A 15,837-nucleotide genomic window follows, 5' to 3' on the forward strand; every position below is an offset into this window, starting at 1 on the left:
TCTTCTCCTGCCCTTTAACTGGGATTTATATCTTCAGCTCTACTGGTTAATAGGCCTTCAGACTTGGCCTGAATTAACCACTGGTATTCCTCGGTCTCCAGCTTTTCAGATTGCAGACCGTGGGTCTTCTCAGCTCCCATAATCGTGTGACGCAATGCCTCATTTTTTATATATATATATATATAGAGAGAGAGAGAGAGAGAGAGAGAGACAGAGAGAGAGAGACAGAGAGAGAGAGAGAGAGAGTTGGTTCTATTTCTCTGAAGAACGCGCATATACCTGACATTAATACAGACTACATTCTTTACCTATCTACCCTATTCCTCCAGCTTTATCAATAGTATAACTTAAATACCTCTAACATATCAGTCCCTATTTAAGGACAGATATTAATTAAGGACAGACCTGTAAAGATAACCTTAATTTTGTGTATAAGAAAAAGCCTAAAATAGATAAAATTTATCACCAACTAATAACTGTCAAGGAATTTTAAATCACCAAAGTAAAATGAAATACCCCAAACCCACTCCAACTCTACTGAAGAAGAATGAATCTCTATAATGGGGTCTTTACTTTCAACAAGTTCCCCCAGGTGAATTAGATATGCATGCCCCCTCATTAAGAATCAGTGGGTCACATTACAATGGCTGAGGGCACTTTGTTGCATGATTAAATGGGTCTCATTCCATACTACTTAAGCAAGTTTCAAAAACTGTACTATGAAAATCCCAAGCCTGATGAGTTTCAAAACTTTTAAGAAGTTCAGCACCACAAATCACATCAAGATAAATGGCAGTCTGTGAGCCTCTGACACTCTCCCTCAGTTCAAAATGAGTACTCCCCTCTACTATTTGTAAGTTGATTCTGTGCCATGTATATCCTCTCTTACACTTAAACTCTTTGAGAATCAATTCCATATTCCTAACTATTGATACTTTAGCCCCTCCCTACAAAGCCAAAACCTGCAAACATTATGTGCTTAATAAATACTTATTAAATGAATAAGGGTTCTAAGGGGAACTGTTTTGTAGCAAGTAGCAGAAAGGAAATTAGGTCACTTTTCATTCCTCTTCCCATCAGCCCCATCACCTCCACCACTACCACTCCCCAACTCGCCCACCCACCCACCCACCATCCCCTCACACACACACAAACTCAAAAAATAGAATCTGTAAACTAAGAGGACATTTATCCCTTTTTGCCAATTCCTCCCCAATAATGTGGCATGGATTCACCATTCATATAGAAAGGTATTAACTTTCTGAGTAAATGTAATTTAAAGTCTTGTAAAATTCACATTTGAGTGTCATTTAGGATAACAACAGCTAACAACATTCTAAAGCCTGGAAACAAAATTATGCAGCAGAATAATCCTTTGGTTAAAGAGGAAACAATAGGGAACATTACAAAACATTGTGGCAGAAGACTACAGGTAGAAATTGGTGGGATGCCAGTAATGCTGGTAAGACAGCAGCAGGAAAACTGCTTCTGAGCACATTTGGAGACACTGAATACAAAAGAGCTAATCTTTCAACTCAAGAAGATAAAGGACTGTAAATCTAAAGAAAAAAGGAAGACTATAAGGACAGAAATCACTGAAATAAAAAACAAAACCAGAAAAAAGCAAAGAAGATTAAGAAAACCAAAAGTTAGTTCTTCGACGAAAATATTAAAAAGATAAACCTCTGGAAAAACCGATAAAGGAGAGTTGGTGACGTGAATTAACAAAATATGTTCTAAAAGCATGAAATAACCACAAACAGAACAGATTTTTTTAAATTACAAAATATTACCAGCTATATATACTAATACATTTGAAAACTCAGAAGAAATGGATGTTTCTAGAAAAATAACAAAATTGGCACAAAGTATACAAAAATTGGAATTAATTGATGATAATTAAAGAAATTTGAGTGGATTAATCAACACCATACACAGAGAAAAAGGAAATCCCACTCTTTTTTTCCCCACTTTTTATTTGGAAATAATTTCAAACTTTCAGAAGAAATGCCAACATAGCACAAAGAACATCCACAAACCCTTTGCCCATATCAACCTACTGTTAACATTTTGACCCACTGGTTCCATCATTTGCCATTTGCTCCTGGCAAGCACATAGCCCTCCCTCTCTCCCCACTCCATGTAATTTATCTCTAAATATCTTCTGTATGTATTTCTTCAGAATAAGGATATTCTCTTATACAACCATGCCACAATTATCAACCTCAGTAAATGTTACATTGATACAATAATCTATGTCCCCAGTAGTGTCCTTACAGCATTCCCCCTCTCCCCACCTCAAGTACAGAATCGAGTGTAAGACCATATCCTGCATTTTTCATGTGCCTTCAGCCTCCTTTAACCTGGAATAGTTCTTGGCCTTTACCTTATGTGGCACTGACATTTTGAAGGACATAGTCCTTTTATTTTGAAATAATATGGTCCTTTTTTGAGGTTTGTCTGATGTTTCATCACGACCAGATTCAGGTTATGTATTCCTGGCTGGAAGCCTTCATAAGTGATGTTGTGTCTTTCTCAGGGTATGATATCCAGAAGCATGCGATATCCATCTGTTTTGGCGCTTGCAATTCCACTTTTAGGTACTTCTTAAGAGAAATGAAAACTATGTATACAAAAATGTCCCCTGTAGCTTTATACTCCTAATAGCCAAAAACTGGAAGCAGCCCAGATGTTCAACAGGAGAATGTAAACAAACTGTAGTATATTCATACAATGTACTACTTCTCACAATAAAAAGGAATGAATTACTAATGAATGAAACAAGATAGATAAATCTTGGAAGCATTACACTGAGTGAAAGAAGCCAGACACCAGAATAAATACTGTATAATTCCATTTAAACAAAGTTCCAGAATTTGGAACACCACTAACCATGGTGATAGAAATCAAATCACCGGTTGCTTCAGGGAATTCTGTAGAATGGGACATGAAAAAACATGCTGGAGTGATGGAAATGTTCCGTATCTTGATGGGGTGTGAGTTACACAGATGTATGCATTTGTCAAAACTGATCCAACTATACAGTTGATAACATATGTGCATTTCACTGTATGTAAATTATTTCAATTTAAAAATATAAGCAAAAAAGTCAGTATTTTCCTCCCCAGCAATAACAAAATAGAAAATAAACTATTAGCAATAACAAAAATTATAAAATAATTTATAGAAATTAACCTTAAAAATTACAAACACTTATAGAGAAAAAGTGTTAACTCTAATAATGACCATAAAATGAAGAGACAAATAAATGAAGATCTAATATGTTCATGGATGGAATGCTACTAACTCAAATATAACTCCTATCAAAATACCTGAAGGGGGACTTCCCTGGTGGTCCAGTGGTTGAGAATCCGCCTTCCAATGCAGGAGATGTGGATTCAATCCCTGGTTGGGGAACTAAGATCCTACATGCCACAGGGCAACTAAGCCCGCATGCTGCAACTACTGAGCCCACACGCTGGAACGAAAGATCCTGCGTGCTGCAACTAAGACCTGACGCAGCCAAAACAAAGACAACAAAAAACCCTGAAGGATCCTTACTGTATAGGGCAGGAAACCCTACTCAACACTCTGTAATAACCCATATGGGAAAAGAATCTGAAAAAGAATAGATATATGTATATGTATAACTGAATCACTTTGCTGTACACCTGAAACTAACACAACATTGTAAATCTACTATACTCCAATATAAAATAAAAATTAAAAGAAAAGACAAAAACAAACAAACAAAATAACCTGAAGGATCCTAATGTTCTAAATATGATATGGAAAAACCGGTCTAAGAATAACTACATTAACAAAAAAAGCAAAGACAAGTGTTTCACCTTGCCAGATAATTAAGATTTACTACAAAACCACCCTAATTCATCTGTAGTACTGGGAGTGCAAAAGACAAGCAACTGAAACAAATACTCCCAAATGCATTTGTTGGCATAAAAAGTCTCTCATTAGAAGCAGCCTGCACACAAAGGGCTTGATAAATACCCATTGAATGAATGAATAAATGACATCAGGCCTTCCTGAGGCATCTGCCACATCATTAACTACGTAGAATTCACTTGATGATTCTAGTAACTAAAACAAGCTTCTAAAAGTGTTCAGTGGAAAAAAGTAGGAAAAAGAATGAGATTAATAGCATTATACCCTGTATGTAAATTTTAAAACATATAAACAAAACATTATTTTGGAAGAAAACACAAATATATGAAGTAAATACCTGAAGGTCAACTGGAAAAACACATCAAATATACTCTAGGGTAAATGCCTAACATGGGGGAGATAGGAGTGAAAATGAAGACAGAAGATAAAAGAGTAATGATGTAAAATGGAGGAAAAAGGGGGACCCATACAGAAGGTGGCATAAACAGAGTATGATCAATCCAATCCTAAATATCTGATGTCTCTAGAAGAAAACAGTCTTTTTTTTTAGTGTGTCAGGCAGTTTAGATTAAAATATTAATCTAACTTTTACAAATAAACTAAAGCTCAGAAGTTAACTGGCCCAAAGTCACTCAATTTGTGACTACAAATCTAGATCTACCTCTCCAAAGCCTACGATCTTTCTCTAGTGCTACATTTCTTATTTAATACTCTCTGGTCAATAGATAAATGAAAAGAAAGGTGAGAAAATAACACTAATCCATTCCCTTAAGAACTGATGATGTTAGTCATGGCTAGTTACAGCAGAACATAAAAATATAAGAACTATTACAAGGGAGGGGCAATATTTACCTCTTGATTTAGAAAGCAGCCCCAAGAGATAAATACAAAGCTTTGTAGTGTAGTGGGCTAGGGCATGGACTTCAGAGTCAAAAGACCCAAGTGTTAATCCCAGGTGCATTCTCTTGGACAAATTATAAAACCTGTATGTCTCCACTGTAAAATGGGAAAATGAAATAATGCATGTGCAATGCTTAGCCCAGCATAGAATATGCACTCAAATGTTAGCAATTGTTATCAGCTACTATCCTTATCTTCTTTCATTTATCAAATTCCAGAGTAGTGTAAACAGTTGTCCCTAGGTATCTTGGTTCCAGGACCCCCTGCGGATAGCAAAATCCACAGATGCTCAAGTCCTTTGCAGTAGGCCCTCAGTATCCCTCCTCAAATCGAAATGGGCTGAATGGTTTGAAACATACAAGTATGAGGCTACTCCAGCTTCCTGTATCCCTTCTGGCTGCAAAACAAATGTTTACGAGCTCACACTTACCACTCTCCAAATACCTTCTATTTCCACTCACAAAAACTTATCAATCACCTCTCTTGAAAACAAGGCCCTTCTCTCAATTTTCAAGCTCTTCAGGCTATCTGAGACTTTTAAATTGCTGACCATTCAAAATGACCTCCTTAAACCTCTTTCCACCTTCCCTAGTTTCCGCTGTCAGAGCTTTACTTTGCTTGTCACGTTTGTTTGTTCTAGGCATCTGCAGAAACTACATGTTCAAAAGTTCTGTTTCAAAAATGATCCCCTCTATGAGGACAGCTCCAGCCCAAATCTCATTTTCACTGAAGTCTGCATTTAAGTGCCTACATAACGTTTCCACTAGGGTATTCTACTCGCCTCAACTAACAGCTCCTTCTCCTTTAAAACTCTTTGCAACTCTTCCAGTTCTTTTTTAACACCTCCAATTCTTCTAGTTGCCCAAGTTAAAAGAAAAAAAATTAACTCCTCTTCTCTCTTTGAACTTTACTTCACAGATTCATCATTTTAGACCCTAGAATTTATTCTCTCAACCACAGTAGGCTCCAAGAAAGCAGCTACTTTTTCTGTTTTGTCTGCCAGAATCTTGCACAGAAAGCAGCACATAGAAAAGCCTCGGTAAACATCTCTTGACATTGAGATGGACAACAGAAAGGTGGTGTTGAAGACAAAGAGCTGGTTAGAGGCAAACTAAAACCCAGTTCTTCTGAATCGTAGCCCAATGCTGTTTCTACTGTACTGCATTGCCAACTTGCCAACCTATCACCAAACCAGATCATTTACTTCCTCAAAATCTCTGCTCAATGAACCCTCTTCATTTCTACTGCCAAGTCCTTGTTATGAAAAACTTCAACTATTCCAATTGCTTTTCATTTAGTATTCATCCCTCCAGCCTTTCTCCTGTAACACATGATGTCAAAATAACACTCTCCAAACACCACTTCTTTTGCTGGATCTTTACTGCCTTACTCCTTGGTTTAGCTTGCAAAACCCATCACAATTTCCAGAATACACTCAGCCCTCCGCATCCACAGGTTCCACATCTGGGTAGAGGGAGGGCTGAGTGTACTACGCCATTTTACATAACAGACTTGAGCATCCAAGGTTGGGTCCTGGAACCAATCCCCCACGGATACCAAGGGATGACTTTAGCTTTTATTTTCTACTCAGGCTTGTCTGCTATCACTTCCACCCATATCAAGTACATCGTCTCTTTTACTCATAACCTTTCTCATTTCTCCTGACAATTAAGTACTATCTGCCCACTGCAGGCAGGCAAGCAGACACACACACACAAACTAGGTAAAGGCCACTATTCATATTAGCAGCACCAGTGTATCTTATTTCAGTTCATGAAGCACCTGTATTCCACAGAAGTAAGGTATATGAACCACACATGTCATTTCTCTTAAAACCACGTCTTCCTTGACAACTCCAGTCCAGTTTTTCCCTTTTTTAAGAAACTACTAAACAATTCAGCTCTTTGTATTGTTCACTAACGCTCAAATCAGATACCTTAGAATATTAAAAGTGCAAAAGAAAAATCTCAGAATTCATTTAATTTAGCAGTAATGGCTGGAATGCACAAGAGTATCCCAAACTTAACAAAATCTCCAAGGTAAGTGCCGTAGGCATGTTTGTTTTTTTTTTAAAAAGCTTCATGAATAATTCTATTATTCATTCCTTGTAGAGCCAATCCAGTCAGCCTCATTTTTTAGATTAAAAAATTGACAAAGAAAAGGTAAAGAAACTTGCCTAAGGCCACCTCCCAGCCTACAGGCAGCAGAGAGTAGTGGTTAAGAGCACAGGCTCAGATTCAGGCTACTTAAATTCCAGCTCACTGCTTACTGAGAATGTAGGCAAGTTGGTTAATTTCTTTGTATCTTTATTAATCTCTTTAAAATGCTGTGTGTATCTCAAAAGAGTTTAATTAGGACAAAATGAGTTAGTGTATATAAAACACTTAGAACAGAAATAAGTGCCCAGAAAAGCTGCTCAACATCACTAATTATTAGAGAAATGCAAATCAAAACTCCAATGAGGGGCTTTCCCTGGTGGCGCAGTGGTTGAGAGTCCGCCTGCTGATGCAGGGGATACGGGTTCATGCCCCAGTCCAGGAAGATCCCACATGCCGCGGAGCGGCTGGGCCCGTGAGCCATGGCCTCTGAGCCTGCGCGTCGAGAGCCTGTGCTCCGCAACGGGAGAGGCCACAAGAGTGAGAGGCCCGCGTACCGCAAAAAAAACAAAAAAAAACTCCAATGAGGTATCACCTCACACCAGTTAGAATGGGCATCATCAGAAAATCTACAAACAACAAATGCTGGAGAGGGTGTGGAGAAAAGGGAACTCTCTTGCACTGCTGGTGGGAATGTAAACTGATACAGCCACTGTGGAGAACGGTATGGAGGTTCCTTAAAAACCTAAAAATAGAATTACCATATGACCCAGCAATCCCACTACTGGGCATATACCCAGAGAAAACCATAATTCAAAAAGACAGATGCACCCCAATGTTCACTGCAGCACAATTTACAACAGCAGGGTCATGGTAGCAACCTAAATGCCCATCAACAGACAAATGGATAAAGAAGATGTGGTACATATATACAATAGAATATTACTCAGCCATAAAGAGAAACGAAATTGGCTCATTTGTAGAGACGTGGATGGATCTGGAGACTGTCATACAGAGCAAAGCAAGTCAGAAAGAGAAAAACAAATATCGTATATTAACGCATATATGTGGAACCTAGAAAAATGGTACTGATGAACCGGTTTGCAGGGCAGAAATAGAGACAGAGATGTAGAGAACAAACGTATGGACACCAAGGAGGGAAAGTGGCCATGATGTGGGGGGGATGAATTAGGCGATTGGGATTGACATGTATATACTGATGTGTATAAAATGGATGACTAATAAGAACCTGCTGTACAAAAAATTTTAAAAAAGAAATAAGTGCCCAATAAATGTTCACTGTCAATACTGGAAATAAAGGATTACAGCCAAGCTCTAACTTAGTTTCATGCCCTTTCCACTACACCAGTACCTACCTATATTTTGACAAGCAGCTTGTATACTCCTGAGGGCAGAGCTCAAGTCTCCTGCTTCTTCAGCCACCCCCACCACACCAAATACATTGTTGGCAACAAAATAATATTGATATTTTGAACAGATGTATGGATTCCTACTTCTAAACTCTGATACCTCAGCCTAGGATCCTACTTCTGCCAAAGCACCCAGGATGAATGAATAATAAGAACTTACATAATAGGGCTTACTGTGAGCAAAGCACTGTTTTAAGCACTTTACACATTTTCTCCTGTTATCAATTTCAAATACTCCATAAAAAGAAATCTAGGGCTTCCCTGGTGGCGCAGTGGGTGAGAGTCCGCCTGCCGATGCAGGGGACACGGGTTCGGGCCCCGGTCCGGGAAGATCCCACATGCCGCGGAATGGTTGGGCCAGTGAGCCATGGCCGCTGAGCCTGCGCGTCCGGAGCCTGTGCTCCGCAACGGAAGAGGCCACAACAGTGAGAGGCCCGCGTACCACCAAAAAAAAAAAAAAAAAAGAAAGAAATATAAAATAAGCTTAGTACTTATGAGCCATGTTAATGCTACAAAACATTTTCTACCAAAGCTAGTTGTTACTTTTACAGAAAATATAAAATAATTTTAACTAGTGATTCATTACAAAAACAAAGTCCTAAAATAAAACCAAATTTTCTTTCAAAAAATTCGGCATTTATGAAACTAGTATATCGCAAAGGATTGACATTCCTATACTACAAATACTCAAAAGCAATTTCCATTCCCTTGAGACAATTTTATTTTTGGAATCTACTTTAAAATATGGTCTTGAAAACAAAACAGGTAACATACACCTGGCACTAAAGTACAGTCTGCAACATGTACGTTTTCAACAAAGAGTATTTAGTTTCTTACTAAAGTATTTTAAACATATAAATGTTTCTACCTAACAAAATGTTTGTGGATATCTATCCACAAGATATTGTGGATATCTATCAACTCTCTCCTAGTATGACTGCCACTTTAGGGCTCCCTGTCTCTAATGTCTGTCCTTTCCAATCCACTCTATCCCCCAGTGATCTAACTAAAAGATCAATCTGACCTCACTCTCCGGTTTCTCCTATTTAAACTAATTCACTAATTCTCCTCTCAGTCAGGTTAAAATCAGAGTTCACCTGCACAATAATCAAGTCCCTTCAAAACCTGGCTCTAACCTCCCTTCCCATCTCTCTCCACCAACAGGAATCTTTCCTCTGCCTGAAACAAAATTCTCCCATCTTGAACTAGACATTCTGCAAAGCATTTTATGAATGAGAACTGAGGCTCATAGAAATAATCTGTCAGAGGACACACAGCTAGTGATAGACCGTTATCTAGAATACAAAGTCTTCCTTTCGAGTTTCTAAAGACCTTTTAAACTATTTTTGGTACCTATCTGTCAAATGTATGAGAATTGTTTGAATGTCAGGCTCTTCTCATTAGCTCTATATATGAGCTTCTCCAAGATGATCCTTTCGGGTTCAGGAAGAAAAAAATAGATTTTTTTAGTCTTAAAAAATAAATTAAACCACTCTGCTGGGGGATGCTGATAATGGAGGAAGCCGTGCACGTGTGGGCACAGAGAGCAAGTACTAAAGGTAATCTCTGTACTTTCCGCTCAATTCTGCCATGAACCTAAAACTGCCCTAAAAAATAAAGGCTATTTTTTAATTAATTTAGCTTTATCAAGATTAATATAAGGATTCACACTTGATCTGAAGGTCAGCTGGTCATAACAGCAGAGACTATATAGTCAGAAACCTGAGGAAAGAACAGAAGTTCCACAAACAGTGGGCTTTACTTCCAGCACATTGTGAGGCACTGCAATTTATGTGTGCTCAATGAAGGAAATTTAGGGATTATATTATTTAGTTTTAACTAAACTGACTCTCACAACATGGAGAAGTAGCTTTGAAAAAATTCCTGCAAAGACTGCAAAGATAATAATGCAAGCACAAGCCAACAAGAAAATAGCAGCGCTAAGTACAAGCTATTTCATCCACATTCTGATGTAAAATAATCTAGTCAGTCAATCACACACCTCTCATCAAACTACTACTTTTTAAATAAGAACAAAAAGGTCTGTTAACATAAAGTTTTACACTGTTTATTTTCTTTCTCATCTTTCTTAATCATCTAATTTGTGTAATTTATTATGTGTACCAATATGCTATTAGTATACTAATACCATATTTACATATGTATAAATCTTATAAACAATTAATTACATATTAAAGGTGCATGCACAATGCTTTTCTGATGGGGGGAATACAAAAAAATTTGAATATCCACCACTTAAGGCACTTGACCAAGTCTTTTTTTTTCCTCTTTAGGGTGGTCATCAATCTTCCTACTTTGCCAGGACCAAGGCGGGGTATGCTAGGCTTCATAATGGCCCCTCCAGAGATGTCTGAGTCCTAATCCCTGAATATGTTGCCTTACATGGTAAAAAAGGTCTCTGTAGAAGTGATTAAATTAAGGAATTTGAGATGGGGAGATAATCCTGGATTGTCTGGGTGGGCCCAGTGTAATCACAAGAGTCCTTGTAAAAGGAGGCAGGAGGATCTGTCATTAGTAGATGTGGAGACTGAAGCAAGAGGTTGGAATAATCCGAGGAAGGAGCCACAGAATACAAGCAGCCCCTAGAGGCTGAAAAAGTCAAGAAGCAGACTCTTCCCTTAGAGTCTCAAGAAGGAACCAGGCCAGCTGACACCTTGACTTTAGCCCAGTTAAGACTTATTTTGGACTTCTGACCCCCAAAACTGTAAGATAATAAATGTGTGTTGTTTTAAGTCACTAAATTTTTGGTAACTTGTTACAGCAGCAATAGGAAACTAACATAGGGGATTCCTGGGACTTAGGACTTTCATTGCTAAAACCAGGATAAGTTGGTCACCCTATTTTCACATTTTCAATGCCCATAACAACATCTGGTACTTAATGAACATGAGAAAAACTTTTGTTGAATGACTTTATGATGAAACATACAGATAATGTACCCTTACTATTTTACAAAGATCTACCATATATGTTATCTCATGTTATCCTCCTAACAACCCTGTGGGGTGTGAATGGATTAGTTTTCCCACTTTTAGAATATAAGGACTAAGGTTTAAAGAAATTACAAAACATGTCCAAGGATGCAGATCTAGTAAGTGATGGAGCCGTATCTACAATATAGGTTTCCTGACCTACAGTCAAAGGATTATAGTAGTCAGGATCCCATGAATCAGGCGGCCTAGGTTCAAATCCAAGCTCCAAAACTTAATAGCTGCTTTACCTTAGTCAAGTTATTTAACTTTTCCACTTCCTTAACTATAAAATGTAAAAGTAAATTATCAATAATACTAATAGGGTTGTTGTGAAGATTAAAGGTGCTAAAATGTGCAAAGTACACACCACAGGTTTGTCAGAGATAGTTGACAATAAATAATAGCTATCATAATTATTCTTGCCACAGCTATAGTACACTTATGCCTAAAATACTCTGTACTATTTGATAAAGAATCACATGAAGTATGCAAAAGGAAAAAAATAGCAACCAGAATGAATAATAAGAAGGATAGGATGAGTCTTTTGTGAAAGTAATCTAAGGTTAGGACTCCAGGCTGGAAAGACAAAAGGAGAGGGGAGACATAAGCAAGATCTATAAATATGTGACAGTATAAATAAAGTGATTGCAAAATTCAGTAATATTCGTAGGATGAGGAGTTTAGAAACTTATAGAGTATTGTAGTATAAACACATAGCACTCATAAATCTACAAAATGGTACGGCTTAAAAAAGAAATGGATCACAAAATCTTGGAACACTTTATAAATGACAGAAACAAAAATGACTCTTTGCAAAACTTGTCGAACCCTACAAGGGCATTAGGCTAAGGGAGAATGGAGATGTTGAGAAATGACCTAACAGACCATCTTGTAGCAAGAGTTAGATCTCCAGCTGAGTCAGTGACATAATTTAATTATTCCAATTTCCCAAGGAAGAACAGCCTCAAAAGACACAACATACCCTTTGCCAATCACACCACACACCACTTCTCTTCCCTGATGTCATCATCACCCTTCCAAAAAATTCTCAAGACTTAATATCCTATAATGCCTTTCCACGGCCTCAGTAAAGAACAATTAAAATATCTTAAAATTTAGCAGCGCAAACAAATCTCAAAACAAACTAATCCAATTGTTTCTTAAACAAAAGTTTCTTAAACTTTGCACTATTTACTTAATCCCTCAACATCCATTTTTCACTGTGAAAGTCAACAAACTTTACAGAACTTTATGACTATTATTTTCAATACTAGGCTGATTTTTTTTCTTCCCCAACAGGTCATGATCTCCTCGCTACTTCCAATGAATAAAGTTGAGAAACCATATTGAGGTCAGCTTAAGCAAAAGACAGCCCGAAATTAAACAAAGTAATAGAAGTATGGTTAATTTAAATCTGCAAATGATTTTAAAAACCACACTGTAATGCTTGATTTCACTGCCACCAGCCAATTAATTTTTTTTAAATCATGTTTAAGGGTAGAAACTTGCAACTGGTAGATAAGTTAGTCCTGGAGATCACAGTATAGTGAGTATAGACAACACTATTGTATTATAATTATCAACTTGCTAAGAGACCAGATCTTAATTATTCCCACCACAAAAAGAAATGATTATGTGATGTGATAGAGATGCTAACTACTGCTACAATGGTAACCGTATTACATTATGTAAATTCATCAAATCAACATGTTGTACATCTGAAATTTACACAGTGTTATATGTCAAGTATATTTCAACTAAAAAAAAATCAGAGATCCTGGTGTTTTAAACTTGAATGAAAAGTGTAACCTCTTTGCTGTCTCAACCATTTCAGAAAGTGATGAAGAATAACATGGCCTAAAGATGGGCAAGATCAAGTAGAAAGAGGAAAGAAAAAACATATATAACCTACAAACAACTAAACAGCCCCCAGAAAGAAGTGGATATGAACACAAGGTTTCTGTATCTCATGTACAAATTTAAATTTAAAATGAGGTGAGTGGACTCACCTCCTACATGCACTTCTTGGTAACCAACATGATACTAAAAAGTAGAAGGTGCGATAACATTGGTCTCATTAAAGGGTTCGGAATGAACGTCAAGAGACCAAATTTCTTGTTCTCTAAAACGTCTATCAACCTGCCAATCAAAATTGTTCAGCCAGGCAAGTGTTTTCTTTTCTTCTTATTTACATATTATTTTCTATGAACAACAACTCTACAACTTCAGTGTCTTTGGAATCCATTAGGCACCCACATAAATGAAAAAAAATTGTTGGTGTTTTGCAGAAATAAGCTGAACAAGAAACTTAGTTTATCTAGATTTTAATGTAACAGCAAATCACTTTGACTGAAGAAGCATCTTTACAGTCAGCAAATGTCACACATCTCTGAAGAAACTCCCTCGGAGGGCAGAATGGATGTTCCAAGTATAGTAGTAGCGATCCTTTGACTGACAAGCTTTCTCTTCTCCTTCAAAAAACCCCAAATGTGCCAGGGACTAACAGAAACTCCACAAACTTATAGACAAAGCACTCTTCCCGCCTTCAAAATGCAGGACTTATCCTTCCATTACTACGGGGCATTATCCAATCCACACTACCAGAAACCCCTGTACACACTACACCCTAAGACACTGTCTGCTAAACAGCTTATCATCTACCCCTTGAAAAAGTGCTTCATAACGCCTCCCAAAAGTCTCGAAGAACAGCAACCCCAAGTGTACCCGAGGCCAAAGACTAGGAGAGAAAGGTCCAGGAAAACCAGTGCTCGTACATTAGTCACCTTCACGACAAGTCACGTTTTTAAAATTGCCTGTGGGGAACACATCACATCCGACATACCTTATGCCCTTCCCACACCATGAAAACAAGTGGCTGCTACGAAGCCCGAGCAACTTGCCCAGCCTCTATCTGAACACTTCCCACACACAACCCACCATCACCAAGGGCCAGGGTAACCGGGTACAAAGGCACCCAGGCGCTTCCCTCTCCCACTTAGTCTCTGTAAATTCCAAAACGCACCACGAAAACCTCCGCAGAGAGGGCTGCCAGGCCAGCCCGCCGAGGAGTCACAGAGTAATCGGTTTGCCGCTTCACAGGAGCCTTGGAGACCCGCACCCTAAAAGCCGGGATGATTTGGGGGTGTGACCTGGGCCGCTCCCTGCCCCCCTCTCCCCTCACGGGAAACTCCCGTGTGGTCGCGGCTACTCACCAGACCAGGGAACACAGAGAGAGGAAGGAGACTAGGGCCAAGGCCCGCCGGTACTTCTTCATCTTCTCCTCCTTCTTCCCCCTGCCAGAAGGCGGCACATCCTCTCGGCAGCTGCTACTGCCGAGGCCAAGATGGAGGAGCCGGAACAGGAGAACGAGGATGAGACCGAGAGTTCGAAGGGCTGCGGCGCTGGAGGAGCGCCTCCTGAGCGGCTCGCGTGCTGGCCGCTCTCTCCCAGGGGCCCACAGCGGCGCCGACGGGTGCACTTCACAGGAGGCTTCCGGGGACCGCCGTTGCTGCCGCGGCCGCCAGCTCGTCCGCGCCCGCCTCCTCCAGCCGCCGCCGCCGCCGCTGCCGCCCCATATCCCCCCCGCCCTCCCCGGTTCTCGCTCCGTGCTGCCGGCGACCAACGGCCGCTGCGTACTAGCCTCTCAACAACCAATCACCGGCGGGGCCGCGACACCTCATACACCGCTGAGCTGGAAGAATACGCGTCACCCACGTCCCGCGGCGCTCGCACCCCCAACTAGCCTCCGCGCGGGCCACACCCCCTCCGACGTCTCAGGCGGCTGAGCCAGAGGGAGGAGGACACAAAGCAAGAGAGGCGGGGGTGGCCACCGCCCCGCCCATCTCAAGTCCCGCCCACTTCAGGAAGTCCGAGAGGAGCCTTGTGACCCTCAGCCTTCTTCGTATGATGGCCCGCCCTCTAGCCCAGGGCGCGCCGAGTCCGTGCAAGGGCCCTTGGGAGCTGTAGTTTTCTCTCCGGAACCCTTCCCTTTCCCTTTCCCTGTCCTTCCCAGTATAACTGTTTTGATGAAGAGGTCTGTGGTTTCGCTTCTCACTGCAAGACTGGCCAGCTTTGGAATTGTTACATCCAGTTTTCCTTTTTTGACCACAGTTTGTGGCAAGGCCTAGAATGACGTTGGGGGAAAGCTATACTAATAAAATTTAAAAGACGTTTTCCGGGTGTCAGTGGGCCGGGCCCATCAAGCTAGGTGCTGATTGGCTAGCGGAAAGAGGTGTGCCAAGAATTCCTCTCATCTGATTGGTTGGAGTGAGAAGTCTTCCGCATCTTTTCCGCCTCTTGGAGAATTTCGCTCCCCGCCAGATTCCTCCATTGGGATCGGCTCGATTGGTCTTCAGTCTCTTGGATTCGTGCTTTGGGTTCGCTGCGGTGGGGCCGGAAGGGAAAACTGCGGCTCCTTATGGGGGAGCTCCAAGTTCTGAGGTTCACCGAAAGCGGGGAAGCTGGTCGCGTACACACGTCTGTTGCTACAGTCTGAGACAAAAAGTGACCGCTTCT

The 15,837-nt window shown here is 40.1% G+C and overlaps 1 protein-coding gene across 8 annotated transcripts in view; it reads right to left on the reverse strand.

Moving 5' to 3' along the window:
• The window catches only part of SUCO (SUN domain containing ossification factor), a 76,362-nt gene extending 61,293 nt beyond the window's left edge, over positions 1-15,069 (reverse strand). For 5 of the 8 annotated variants that reach the window (XR_007479478.1, XR_007479479.1, XR_004483277.2 and 2 more), the window contains exon 1: positions 14,535-14,746. Coding sequence is in view for 5 of the 8 variants with exons in the window: in XM_033428086.2 (XP_033283977.1) it covers positions 14,535-14,596 (62 nt within the window). In the remaining 3 variants the exon portion in view is untranslated. Of the gene's footprint in view, positions 1-14,534 lie in introns of all 8 variants that reach the window. The other 3 variants (XM_004269764.3, XM_033428088.2, XM_033428092.2) reach the window with 3 other exon arrangements.
• Between the last annotated feature and the right edge of the window lie 768 nt (positions 15,070-15,837).

Source organism: Orcinus orca, chromosome 1, assembly GCF_937001465.1.
Source record: "Orcinus orca chromosome 1, mOrcOrc1.1, whole genome shotgun sequence".
Taxonomy (NCBI): Eukaryota; Metazoa; Chordata; class Mammalia; order Artiodactyla; family Delphinidae; genus Orcinus; species Orcinus orca.